This window comes from Rhipicephalus microplus, chromosome 7 (assembly GCF_043290135.1).
Source record: "Rhipicephalus microplus isolate Deutch F79 chromosome 7, USDA_Rmic, whole genome shotgun sequence".
Lineage (NCBI taxonomy): Eukaryota > Metazoa > Arthropoda > Arachnida > Ixodida > Ixodidae > Rhipicephalus > Rhipicephalus microplus.
This window is the reverse complement of record NC_134706.1, coordinates 124,331,721-124,345,985: the sequence shown is the minus strand read 5'-3', so window position 1 is coordinate 124,345,985 and position 14,265 is coordinate 124,331,721. Positions and strand designations below refer to the sequence as shown.

General features: G+C 46.6%; 1 protein-coding gene across 1 annotated transcript; it reads left to right on the top strand.

Moving 5' to 3' along the window:
- The first annotated feature begins 280 nt into the window (after positions 1-280).
- On the top strand, positions 281-2,237 carry LOC142767855 (uncharacterized). The gene is made up of 3 exons (XM_075870101.1): positions 281-784; positions 876-1,045; positions 1,217-2,237. The coding sequence occupies exons 1-3, from the start codon at positions 281-283 to the stop codon at positions 2,235-2,237; spliced, it is 1,695 nt and encodes a 564-aa protein (XP_075726216.1).
- Positions 2,238-14,265: the final 12,028 nt, after the last annotated feature.

The following is a 14,265-nucleotide window of genomic DNA, read 5'->3' as shown; positions in this document are numbered from 1 at the left end:
AAAAGTAGCTCTCCTACCAGAGAAGCAGCGTGAGGCAACTCTCCACATATTCAAAGCTTCTTCATGGAAGAGTACTAAAGGCATGATATTTTCAAATGAGTGGGTGCTCGAATGTTTGATTATGAAGCTGAAAAGTGCAAGGTTGTATGAGCACTTGAGAAAAGAAAAAATCTTAGTTCTCCCCAGTAAGACTACGCTTCGCAAATATTTTAAATGCTACAGAACTGGGTTTGGATTTAGCAATAAAATCTTTGATGTGCTCAAGCAAAAGACTTGCACTATGGACGAGTTTTTATGCCATGGAGGACTCATCGTGGATGAACTGAAACTCTCGGAGCACCTCTCAGTGAACAGTGAAGGCCGCATTGATGGCTTCGTTGACTTGGGACAGTTTACGTCTGACAAAGATAAGCACAGTGTCTGTGATCACGGTATGGTGATAATTTTTGTGCCCTTTGTTGGCAAATGGACGCAAATACTCGCTGCATTTGCGACTCATGGAAACATAAATGGGAACCTGCTGACGAAGATAATGCTTGAAGCCGTCATTTTAGCTGAGAAGGCCGGACTCAAGGTTGATTTCATTACGTCTGATGGTGCCACTTGGAATCGGAAAATGTGGTCTGTGATGGGCATCAAAGCATCACTGACAGAAACGAAATGCAGCACATTGCATCCAGTGGACCCAACGTGCAAACTCCATTTTCTGTCGGACTTTCCTCACTTAATTACGTGCCTGAGAAATGGACTACTAAGGTCGGACTACGAAACACCTGAGGGCCGAGTAAGTTGTTTTGATCACCAAGCATGCTGTACAACTTTATTGATACAATCTGTTTGTTTCTAACAGTTTCTCACTTTGGTATTCCTTTCAGGTATCTTTACAATTCGTACGCAAAGCTTTGGAACTGGATGGTTGCAGTGTCACATTGCAGGCAATGCATGGAATCACCGGAAGCCACACGAACCCCAACAATTTTGAAAAGATGAGAGTATCTTTAGCTTTTCAGCTTTTCGGAGAAAAAGTGATTCATGGTCTGCAGCTGTAAAAGTCAGGAATTGAAGATACCTGTGGTGACATCACAGCTACACTAAAGTTTTTCAAGTAAGTGTCATCACATTGTGGTTTTATTGCGATTGCACCTTTCACCTTGCATATGACAGTCTGACTCTTGCTCACAAACACAGATTCATCCTGCTTTTGTTCATTTCACAGGATCATCCATGACCTTGTGCAAATGATGACTTCACGATTCCCAGCTGAAGCGCTGCGCCCAAGTTCAGCAAGTGTTGAGAAGCTGCGATCGTTTCAGGAGTATCTTTCATCATGGGAAGACCACACGAAGGGGCAGAAAGGATTCCTGAGCCAGTCAACAGCAGCTGGGCTGCGAGTGACAGTGTCAAGTGTGCTTTCTTTGCTTCAGTATCTCACTGAGAAACTAGGCTACAGGTGCTTAATGACATCTAGAGTAAGCCAAGATCCTGTTGAGCATGTTATTGGCATTGTCAGGCAGTCGTCTGGATGTAACACGCACCCAACACCACAGCAGTTTATTAGCACTATCAACTGCTTGAGCTTCAACAATCTTGCTCACTCAGCTTCAAAGGGAAACTGTGAGCCTGCAGTGCTCCATGCCCTTCTACCCGCAAATTCAGGCGCTGAAAATGTTCCATCTGGTAAACAGCGCTTAATGGACAAGTTTATAAACAGTGACAATGTAGCTGCCGTGCAGAGCTCGCTCCCACAGAGTGCGCCAGACCATGCGTCATGCATTATATCTGCCAGTGACAACTGGCTAACATTTTATATAGCAGGATATGTAGCTAGAAAATGCCTACTGAAGTCTGGCTGCGAAGAGTGCCGTAAACTTCTTCTAATGCAAAAGGAGTCTGCTGAAAGTCTCAAACACCTTGCGCAATTGACACACATGAAAGACAGAGGTGGCCTGCTTTATCCGTCTAGCCTGTTGTTTAAGTTTGTTCATGATTTAGAAAAAGCTTTCACAACGTGTTTCAGTTTGCTGGAGCTGCACGCTGATAGCATACTCGACATTTTAAGCGAAGTTAAGGCAAAGCAAAAAAATGGGCTTGGTTGTCGTGACCATTGTGAAGGCATTGCAGCTGAGGTCATCGTGTTTTACATCACTACTCGTCTGAATTTCCTAACTAAAAGCGTGAACCAGAATAGTGCTAGGAAACGAGAATCAGCCAAGCACCTAAAGCTCAGTAGATGTTAAGTTCTGCACATGTCCATCTCACGTGTCTTCTTTTTGCGAATCCTCGTAATAGTTTTGAAAAGCTGTTAAACTAGTGAAATTTATTTTGTTATTTTGTATTTTTTTGTACTCTTCCAACCATCACAATAAATAAAAAGATGTTCATGTTTTCATTTTCGATGCTGAGCACTGTGTCCTTACCATGACCTTCTATGTAATAAGCCAGCACCAAAACTATAGTGGAAGCGCGCCGTAAGCTTGTGATGGTGATGAGCAATCGCTTTGTAGCGAATGTTATTAGCGCGTGTGGTAAATATGAATATATATATATATATATATATATATATATATATATATATATATATATATATATATATATATATATATATATATATATATATTCCTGGCCAAACTATGTATATACAAACCGCTGAGCCACGCAATAACTAACCTAGCAATTTTACGTTTGCATGAGCCAGGAAGCAAACACGCGCGTTAGAATTGACCATAGCTGCAACTCAGAAGGAGCCAGCGACGGCCGGTCAACGCAGCCGAAGCTCCTAGGAAATGGAGCAGTGGCGCCACCTCGCGCCATCCGTGTGAAAGGCTGGCGCCAGAGCCTGGCCGGTCGCACCACTAGAGTACTTCTAGTTCACTATAGTTGGTACTGTCAAGTATCACCAATGCTGAGGCGGCCCAAGAGCTCCGCCGCGCCCTCTATTCCAGTTTCGGGTGCCTAGAGACAATAATCGCAAGCCATGCGACGGCGTCGATGCAAGAATGATGCCATTTCAGCGTACCAGAAGTGGCGCAGGTCCCTGCCCACGCCACACCGATCTGTCCTGCGCTCTGCAAGTGTGCGCATCAGGGCCGCGCAACAGTGCTATTGAATGAATCCCGCCTGGTTGTCGCTCGTACTGTAGCTCGTCCGCTTTCTCACCTCAGCATTCGTCATCGGAGAGAACGTCCGGTTGTCAGCCTGGTAGGCGTCAAGCGCACCGGCACTCGTCGACGGCATGCAGTGCCCGTCGGAAACACGGACAGCTTCGGCGCTCGCCAGTGCATTCCTAACGATCTGAGAACGTGAAGACGAGTGTCACACAGTGATACTTTCAATTAATATGGTACAAGTTAGGAAACACGAATACCTCTTATCGCCGACGCTTCTCGAAGGCTGGTCGAGGCTTCCCGCTGGCGGGTTTGCGGTGACTGAATATAGTAGGCACCACGCCAGGCTTTAACAATCTTTTCATTTTGTCCGGCAATTGGTAGAAGATAGAACGGTCGTGCACGAAGTTGTCGTCCTGGAAGTGCGCTTAGCAAAGCACCGAATGACTCGACGGCTCCCACTTATCTCGCCGCACTGCGATGAGCCACAACTTACAGAGCTTTGCACTCTTCGGAAAAGCGTGAAAGCTGATCCCGGCCGCGGCATACGTGTTCTGGCACCCTACAGCCACGCATTTCGCTGGCATCGTACGTATAACAAAATAACACGCGTTTTAACCTCGCAGCTCGTAAGCTGACCAGAAGAAACGAGGCGGATAAAATATGCGTCATTTCCGGCTCTGTCCAATTTCGCTGGGTTTGTCACTAGAGCTCCGGCACTCCGCATTAAAGCCGATTCTGCCTGCAGGTCAAATATATTTCAGTTTCTTCAGATCCACAATTTGTCTTAAGTGCAGTCAGGACCAACGCCTCCTCTAGAAAGATGCCTGAGGAATGGCTCGCGCTCCTAACGGAGTTGGCCTGCGTTCAGTTTTAAACAAGCGCTGCGCAGTGGCGCTCGCGACCGACACTATCATCACGGCAGCCCTTCCTCCGTGATGGCAGCGGACGCTCCCAGCTAAGCGTTTTTCATCTGCGGCCCATTAGGCGCGTCAGTCAGGAGTTGTTCGAGACCTGCAATTGTACACCACTGTTTCAGAGGCTATGCAAAGTGTTGCGTTGTTGCACCGTCTGCCGCAGATGACGCTAGCGACCGAGAACATTCTTGAATGAAGGAGGAAAAGGATGTGGCAGCTGTTTTTCTTCTCATACGACACGCATCCAAATAGAGGAGGTGTTGTCAGGACCTGCCACTGCGCTCGAAAACATCGTCGCAAGGACCAATTCGTCAGGCAATAAATAGTTTTATTGCATAAGTGTTTCGGGAGTCGGACACCGTTTCAAGTATGTAAGTTTTTCTCACTAAGAGAAAATTTTGGGAAAAGAAGGCTGCATGCACTTCCGGGTTTGTCGCATTCACGCGTCGGCTTTTACGAAAGAAGGCGTTTTTAGCAGAGTATATTCCCTCCTTTCAGGGCTAATGCAGGGCCGACGTCACAGCTTCAGCCCTGCATGAGCTCGAGAACAGAACGACGACACAGAGACAACAAGGACAATTTCGGGGATAGCATGAACAGTATAACTTTATTCTGAGTTCCGAAGCACAGTGACTGAATAGCGATCAAACCGCGCTCCTTCGCGGGACTACAGTGTCAAGAAACGAAACCGTACATACGCAAACCCAGCCAGGTTTCATGCAAAAATTGTAACTGCCAGGTAACATGTGGCCTTTGCGATCGGGTCGCCCAAGTAACTTCCGTAGCATATCGCAAAGGCTACGTTTAAGTTGCTTTAGTTTTCGTATGTTCCATGGATGAATGAATGGATAAAAGGTTGGATGGATAGATGGATGTGGCTGTACCCTTCAGATCGGGCGGTGGCTAATGCCACCAAGCTGCAATACTTAGTGAACCGAAAACTAGATTTATTTTTGTCCTTCAAATAGTGAAGTTGAGGACTCGTACTTTGCAGTGAATGGTTTAATTTTCACTCGTGCCTTGACTTTAGCCACCAATCACATAACCTCCTTCTAGTTAAGTCTACCCGCTTAAAGTCTATTTTGCCCTCCCGGTCCCTAAACCCCAGTGCTTTGAAAAACTCTGCGCCATCATCCTCAATTATAGGGTGAAGCCCTTTACAGAACTGCATACTGTGTCTACCACTTCGTATTAGGCTCGATATGTCTTGGTTCGAAATACTCCCGTCCTGGCCTCAAACAGTAGAGAACTACCACGAGTATTATCATAGATCCTTTCCTTGACGATTTCGTGCTTAAAAGTTTGATGGATCTCTTTTTCGGCAGTTTTTTCTTCCTCTCTACACGCACTGCATACTGTGTCTACCACTTCGTATTAGGCTCGATATGTCTTGGTTCGAAATACTCCCGTCCTGACCTCAAACAGTAAAGAACTACCACGAGTATTATCGTAGATCCTTTCCTTCGCGATTTCGTGCTTAAAAGTTTGATAGATCTCTAGTGCGGACTTCTTAATTATGCCGATTCTCCACATGTCAGTCTCCGTTTCCTTCACTTTCTTTTTAATTTGATTTATTTGTGGGGTTTACCGTCCGAAACCACTATGCGATTATGAGAGACGCCGTAGTGGAGGGCTCCGGAAATTTCGACCACCTGGGGTTCTTCAACGTGCCTTTCTTCTTAACCAATAGTTCTTTTTGGTTTGGCCACCTGCTGTTTTCTAAGTACTTACCAGTCCATTTCCTGGTTCGCTTCCTCCATTTTGTATCGACATTCTTCATGTACAGGTACCTGAAAACCTTCCTAGCCCAACGCTCCTCCCCCATTTCTCTCAATCGCTTCTCAAATTTTATCTTGCTGCTAGCTTCCCTGCCCTCAAATGATGTCCATCCCATATCACCTTGTACTCCCTGATTTGGTGTATTCCCGTGAGCTCCTAAAGAAAGCCTACTTATTCCTCGTTGCTCAATTTCTAATCTTCCTTGAACTTCTGATCTCATGCACAAGACCGCATTGCCGAACGTCAGAACTGGAACCATGACCCCTTTCCATATTCTTCTTACAACATCATACCTATTGTAATTCCACAGTGCCCCATTTTTCATCACTGCTGCATTCCTGTTACCTTTAGTCGTCACGTATATTTCGTGTTCTCTTAGGTACTCGGTCCCATTGCTTATCCATACGCCCAGATATTCGTATTTATCTGTTATCTCTAGCGTAACCTCCTGTATTCTAAGCTCACTACCTTCATTGTCAATAAAAATCATGACTGCTGATTTTTTCTTACTGAATCTGAAATCAAACCTATCTCCCTCATTACCGAAGATGTCCACCAATCTCTGCAAATCTTCCTTGTTGTCGGGCATTAGCACTATATCATCTGTGTACATTAATGCTGGTAGTACCTGATCAATGAATTTTCCTTGTTTGACTGAAGAGAGGTTGAAGCCAAGTCCACTTCGCTCTATTTTGGCCTCTAATCCTTGTAGGTACATCATGAATAACAAGGGTGAAAGAGGACACCCCTGCCTAAGTCCCCGTTTCACCTCTGTGGGCTTGGATACCTGTTTTTCCCACTTTATAACTACATTGTTACTTTTATAGATTTCCTTTAAAAGATTAGCGACTCCATCTCCCACACCCAGTGTGTCCAGTATTCCACACAAGTCCTCATGAACCACGCTATCATACGTTCCCTTGACATCCAAAAATGCTAGCCACAGGGGCCTGAGTTTCTTTTCTGCTATTTCGATGCCCTGCGTCAGTGAGAGCAGATTGTCTTCCAACCTCCTGTGTTTCCGAAACCTATTCTGCAATTCCCCCAGCACCCCCTCATCCTCTATCCATGCCTGCAGTCTTTCTTTTATAATCTGCATCGCCAGCCTGTAGACCACTGATGTTACTGTTACAGGACGGTAGTTGTTTATGTCATCTTTGTCCCCCTTTCCTTTATAGATCATGCTCAATCTGCTAAGTTTCTGTCCATCAGGGACTTCACGATCGATTATTGTTCTGCTCACTGCCTCTCTCAAAGCCTGTTTATACTTGGGACCCAATGTCTTTATCAGCATAAATGGAATGCCATCTGGGCCTGTTGATGTACTACATGGAACCCTCTTCTCAGCCCTTTCCGACTCTCGTTGTGAAAATGGAGCCATTGCGCCACTTGATCCATCCTTCTCTATTGTGGTGCATACGGCACTTCTTTGTTGAAAATTTTCTGTCACCCTTGTTCTTGCATATTTAATAGCTTCGTCCCCTTCTAGCCTAGCACCATGACTTGTAGTCCTAAACCTCTGCTCTAGGTTTGTTTCATTTCTTAGGGAGTTTATATGGTTCAAAAATTTCGCAGCTGCCTTTCTGTCCTTTTTATGTACTTCTGCCAGCCACTGAGCACCCTTTCTTCTAGTATTTTCATTGATCAGGAGGGATGCTTTCCTTCGAGAGCTTAAAAAGATGTCCCACTTTCTTTCAACCTCATCTTGCGGTTCACCCCGCTGCTTAGCATGTCTGTGTTTCCTAGAGGCTTCCTGATCTTTTGCTATGGCTCTCTTAACTTCCTCATCCCACCAACTCTTGGGTTTGTGTCTTCTTTTCCGGGGTGACTTGTCACGTGCCTTAGCAAGCTCTAGCCCAAACAGTCTTATTAGATTTGTGTATGTCCACACAGTTTTATTATCCTCAGCGATTACTTTCTCAACATGTTTAGTAGCAATTTCTATTTGCCTTTTTGAATGAAAATTTTCCTGTAGTTGCTCATCTTGTCTCCTTCCCGCTTTCGCTGCTCTTCCAAAACTTAGCTTGATACGTTTGTGATCTCTACCCAGACTACTGGAGCCACCTTCATCTATGTGCATTCCCCTGAGCTTATCATACATCCTATGTGACATCAGTGCGTAATCTATCGTTGACTGCAGCCTTCCTAACTCCCATGTTATTTGCCCTTCACACTTCTCGGTACTGTTGCAAATGATCAAATCATGTCTTTCACACATATTTATGATCATTTTGCCCGTTGAGTCAGTATACCCATCTATATCTTCTATGTGCGCATTCATATCTCCTAGTATAATTATCTCGCACTTTCCTCCTAATTCCTCGATGTCCTTTTATATACACTCCATCATTGCCTGGTTTTCCTCTCTGGCCTTTGCCCCGTCCACAAGTACCCCAAACCAAAGAGTGTCATCTGCCCAGCTACTTTCCCTCTTACCCATAAATGCTCCATGCATCCTGCTTGACTCTTTGCCAACCCATGCTCTTATGTATAAATGGACCAGTTCCACCCCACTTTTTGCTGCCTTCAGTTATATTGCAATATTCGCATACGTAGTCCGGATTGCAGGGTGGTTGCTCCATGTCCCGAAGATGTGTCTCCACAACCCCATATACCATCAGCTCCTCCTGCCTCAAGTGCTCTTCTATCTCTTCCCAATTTAACCTATTCCTGCCACCCTGCATGTTAATATAGCCTACATCTGACTTAGCTTGGCCCTTGTGCTTACGTCGATTTCTTCTCCCACGGACTTTGTGTGGCTTGAATATTTGTGCCCCATTAAGTCCGTCTTTGGCTACACAGTTGGCCTCAGGGCTCTGGGTCCCCCTAAAAAAGCTATGGCTTGGCGACCCATTCTGTTACCGACCCTCCTGCCCGTCGCTCTACTGTAGTGAATGCCATCCTGTGCAAAGGGGCGAGCGCCGGGCTCGTACACGTCTTGGTTAACTTCCATTACGCTGTATCCGAGTTGCCGGCTCAAACCCTTACTCTCACAATTGGCCTCCGCTACCCTTCTTTAAATCCCACGAGGCTGCCCCCAGACCTCTATGCTGTGCATACGGTCACATGCACTCTCCCAGAAGCTTCTCGGAGCTTACGCATCCCATCCTCTAACTTTCTTTGAAGGTTCTGATACTTGCCCTTCAACACATCATTGAGCCCAGAATGAATAATGACGAGATTTTCGCCCTCCATGCTGTCCTCTACAATCTCCTGAGCTTTGGCCAGTGCATCCACCGTGCTCTTCCCTGACTGTGCATACACACTGACTCTCACATCTTCCTTCAATGTCTTGAAGACGCCATCCCAAACCCTGGGCACGTTAAAGTCCCCCACCACTAGGACCCTTCTATGCTCCAATCGCTGGCTTCCTGTTTGTGATGGCGCCCCTGATTGCTTCATGTGTTTCTCTGCCGTCTGTCCTGTGTTCCTGCCCTGCTTAAAGACTGCCGTGCCACCGAGCTGTATGTTCTCGGAGCCTCCGTGCTGTGGCCAGACACTGCGGCCCCCTGATCTCCCTTCTCGCCTGTTCCTTCCCACCTGTCGCCTTCTTTGCTACCCACGCCTTCCATCCCACACCGCTCAGGGCCAGGGCAAAGCGCCATTAGCTCCTTTACCCGCTGCTCGAGCTTGGTCCGCCCTTCCCGTTCTTTTCAAAGGTAGCCCTTCATTCGCTCTAATAGGCTGGCGGTAGCCTCCCCCCGCTCACGCGACGCTCCGAGCTGTGTTTGGAGTTCTATCCTCTGCTCTCGTTCCGCCCTAAGCCCCCCCTGAAGCCCCTTGATGCTAGCCTCCATGCGCTGCACGGCCGCCTTTAGTGCCTCGCACAGTCTGCACACGAAGCCCACCTTCTGCGCGTCGGCCAAACTCGTGAATGCTGTATCATCTAAGTAGCACCAGCGCTTGCATTCTTCGCACTGTACCAGCTCACTCTCGTTCGTGGTTTTCCTAGCCCCCTTAGCCATCGCCCGCCCAACCATCGGACCGAGTGCCTGACAGGCCTACGTTCAACCCTAATCCCGCTATCCAGCCGCCTCCGTTAACTCTCCTACCTCAACAACTGTTTGAAGCTGCCGCCTACACCGCACACATACGTGTTCAATTTCGCTAGTAGCCTCTCACTAGGTCCCCTTCGTGTTCGGCTCTAGCTCTTTAACAACTAACCGGGCGCCCCGACCTTCTTCAAAACAGCCGCCTAGCCCGTTGACGTGGTTAACGTCACTACAACGTTGCTCGTGTCTCACACCTACAGTACTCGCAACGCTAATTATTGATTAGGAGAGAAAAAATAATAATGGTGTCCACAAACACAAAGAAATGAAGAGAAACTTATCTCTCGTTGCGCGCTGGTTCTGCACCAACCGACCTTGCACAACCTTGCACGACCTTGGAATCGATCATAAGGGGTTCTACCAGCGCCACCAGAGAATACACCGCAAGGTCGCGACCGTCGTGATTTCTGGCACCACTTATCCATGGCGCCATTGCTCAAAAACTCTTGCGCGAGTAGCTGCAACCGCATGCTTACGCTGGAGACTTCAAAGACTTGATTGTACTGGCGTCGGCCGTAAGAATCGGTGCTGCGGCTACGTGTTGTCGTCTAGATACTGTTCGCGAAACAACTTCGCAAAAAACCCACGGCTACAGTGTACTCTACCACGGCTGTCATTTGATGCTAGCCGCCGGTGGCTGCAAGCACAGGCTGACGACGTATCCTACCACGGCTGTCATTTGAAGCTAGCCGCCGGTGGCTGCAAGCACAGGCTGACAGCGTATTCTACCACGGCTGTCATTTGATGCTAGCCGCCGGTGGCTGCAAGCACAGGCTGACGACGTATTCTACCACGGCTGTCATTTGAAGCTAGCCGCCGGTGGCTGCAAGCACAGGCTGAACAGGACAGCGTTCGTACACCTACTTTTTGTGCGATGATGGAAGCGTCGGGTGAGGAAATGTTGGAGAAACTGGAAGAAAGTGAGGATGCCAACACAACGTCGATGCCTGGGGACAGTGCGTCTCCCGACAAAACCGCTGGCATAGGTTCATACGACAGCATGGAGTTCTGCGAGCTAGGCCTCGTAAGGCCCACTGCCCACGTTGTCAGCATCGACAGCTGGAAGGACGAATTGGATTTCGAACGCGCTTGTTTGGCGTTGGTGCCAGGGGAGAGGTGCTGGTTGAGCAGCGAATTGACATCGTGGAACCGAGTTCTGAACAGCCTCGAATACGAGCTCGTAGAGACACGCCCTGGCTGTATTCGCCTGAAGAAAGCTGACTGCGATAATTGTGACTCTGGCAAGCATGTGAAGGACGTCGCCCGCGGAGCAGCGCTTCTGATCTCGTGGCTTTTGGGGCACCACCTCTGCATCCAGGAGATAAAACTGTTTTATCCTAGTGGTTATGGCCACAATGCACCTCCGGTTCCTTTCCCAATTCGCGTGCGCCCTTTAGTTGGTTTGAATCCCGACCGCTATCTAAGACATGTGAACATTGAGAAGGCTCCGCACTGGTCTTCTAATATGGTCAGCGATGATCATAGAGGTCATTTGTTCGAACTTGAAGGGATTCACACGGTCCGGGGCGTTGAAAAGCTCAAGGTCACTTCCTCAAGCATCACTTTCAAGTTTGCCGCTGAACTGGAGTCCCTGCTACGACGCAATGCCAGCACCCTCAAAGTTGTTAAGCTTATAAAAGCGAGACTGCCCAGAAATGTTGACTATGCACTACGATGTCTCGAGAACTGCGAGTCGCTCACGCTCCATTCGTATTATGACTGGGACCGTCGTTTCCCGAGCCTTGTCTCAGTGGCACAGCTGTTGCACACATCAAGTGCACTGAAGGAGCTCAGTATCATTATCTGCCCGATCAAGAGGAAGAAACAGGTGACCACAATTGCCGAAGCCATCAAGGCCAACACTTCTTTGACGAAGCTGTCCGTCTTCTCTGGGGACATCCTCTACTCGCCTGAGCCAATATTTGCTGCGCTTCTGGTGAACAAGACCCTGAAGGAACTGCAGCTTCAGCAGTGCAACTTCGATGCGCCTTGTGGACGAACACTGGCAATAGCACTTTATAAGAACACTAGCCTCCGCACTGTGCGCATTACTGAAAGTGTCATCTCTTTGTACGGCATGCAACTGCTGGCAGTCGCACTCAAGGTAAACTCCACACTGGAAGAACTTGAGCTTTCAAGTAGGGAGGCTCTGCTGTACAGAGGAATCTGCTTCCTATGTGCTTCCCTGGCCAAGAACAAGACGTTGAAGAAACTAACCCTTGGCACATTTCGAGCCACCAAGCAAGAACGGTATGAGTTTACGTTGTTTTCTTTTTCCCAGTTTTCTATAAATAGGAAAGAGTCGGGAAAATTGGCACTCTTTTCAAATCATATATTTAGTTTTACTTAACTTGAATGCAGAGCGTTGTTTTATGTATAACACAAGTTTGAACAAGTGGCGAAACTTCTGAGATGCACTGGACCCATCCACTCTTGATTCAACTGTACGAAAATAGTTTATCATAGGTGAAACCCTTTCCATTTGACCAACCTCGAGTAATACATTACATGGTAAGAGTAGGACGTATGTAAGATAATGGTAAAAATGTCTTAAACGGTCATTATAAGCTGACATTACAATATCGGACTTGAAACAGTACTGCACAAACTTTCTTCCCCAGTAGATTTTGATGCTGGCACCATTTTCGTCTTTGGGGAAGTTCGATATCTTTCACTACAAGAAAGCAAGACTTCTTTTCCACGGAACTGCATACTCACAATGTTACTACTGCTCTTGACTCTCCCCCTTTATTAGGCGTCAATATTTGCAAGAGTTGACGAGAACAGAAGCGCCTTTTTTCACTTGAATAGGCCAATCGATTTGGCAAATGTCGCGCCAGTTAATGTCAATACCTGGCATGTCATTGTCGAAATCATCACAAGCTAGTGTGTGTTCTTCACTTGAAAAGCTGGAGTTCGTGAGCATAGGCCATTTCTTTTTCAGGCGGGAATGTAGGCTCGTGTGCTCAGATTTGGGTGCACGTTAAAGAGCCGCAGGTGGTCGAAATTTCCGGAGCCCTCGGCTACGGCGTCTCTCACAATCATATGGTGGTTTTGGGACGTTGAACCCCACATATCAATTATCATCTTTTTTAGGCGTATGGGAGGGTCACACAGGGGTGTGGCCCACGAGGCGAGATGGCGCCAGCGTTGAAGAGGCAGCTTATCCATCTTTGTGGTCTCTCTCCCGGCCACCGCAGGCAAGCAGTCGTAGAACGTACACTACAGGTTTTTCCGCTCACTTTAATCCAAGTGCCAGCTTAAGTGATCCATCGCCATTGGAATAATCTGAGCGCCAAGCTATTTAATCTGTGTACCAAACATTTCTTTCAAGTGCCAACTCAGTTCGGCCGCGTGCCAGTGAGTTTAATCCAATTGCCAATGACTTTATTTCAGGTGCCAGTCAGTTTAATCTACACCCCATATACACATGGTTTGCCATTTTATGAAGTCTAAATGTCAGAATAATGTAAGCATGAAGTGAAAAGAAGAACATGAAGTGAGAAAAAGTGCAGTGCTATTTTCTCCTAATGTTTCGGTGTGTCTTCTGCCCAGCCCAGTGAGAACGACGGTGACAGATAGGTGACATTCATCTTTTCTTGAAGTCAGAAATCACCATTTAAAAAACAAAAGTTGCATTTATTTGTGTTCATGTGGAATTAAGTTTTTTTAAACATCAAAAGTGATACTGCTGTTTTCATGTAACAGACGTCGCTAGTGTTGCTGAAACGTGTTTGCTTGGAACACGCGTGTTTCATCGAATACCCATAATTTCGTTTGAATAAAAAGATAACAACCAACATGAATGTAAAATATGACTACCGTCATCCACATCGGGATCACAACTTTAAGTCTTATGTGAACTGAAAGATGAAAACCTCTTCGAACTATTTCTATTTCGCTCTGTCCTGTGAGGATCTCCTAATTTCTTGATTATGTATTTGCTTTTGACCTATTGCTGCCCACGGCCAGGTTTTCCATATCTTGGTATGTATTCTGGCACTACAATAACATAGTCTGTCTTTCGCATTACATGGCCTGTCCTGGTCATGTAATGCTGCTATACAAATCCATTTATGAGCTTTAGTGACGAACACAAAATATCCGTTGACATGTTTCTGCTATTTCTATTGTTGCCAATAAAATGAATTCACCCGGGTGAAGCACTCATCTACAAACATGTACATAGCAAAGTACAAACATGGCTCAAGCAAACAATGGCAGTAATTTTTTTTCACAAATACTACTGGCGAATCAAATAATAATGATTTATTCCATTTTTCGACCATCTTTTATCTTACATATAGACCCTTTTAATAAATATGCCAGCCGACGGTGAGCTTTTCGTAAGTTTCACCTCGCAAAGGAGCATGGGATAGCTAGCGCCATCATGAGGGCATGGAAAGCGAGCCG

What these genes read in the sequence shown, in the direction of transcription:
- LOC142767855 (XM_075870101.1), top strand. Translation starts at nt 281, where the DNA reads ATGGACGAGTTTTTATGCCATGGAGGACTCATCGTGGATGAACTGAAA. An exon ending in ACGAAACACCTGAGGGCCGA is followed by an intron (nt 785 to 875) that starts GTAAGTTGTTTT and finishes TATTCCTTTCAG; the next exon opens with GTATCTTTACAATTCGTACG. An exon ending in GTGATTCATGGTCTGCAGCT is followed by an intron (nt 1,046 to 1,216) that starts GTAAAAGTCAGG and finishes TTCATTTCACAG; the next exon opens with GATCATCCATGACCTTGTGC.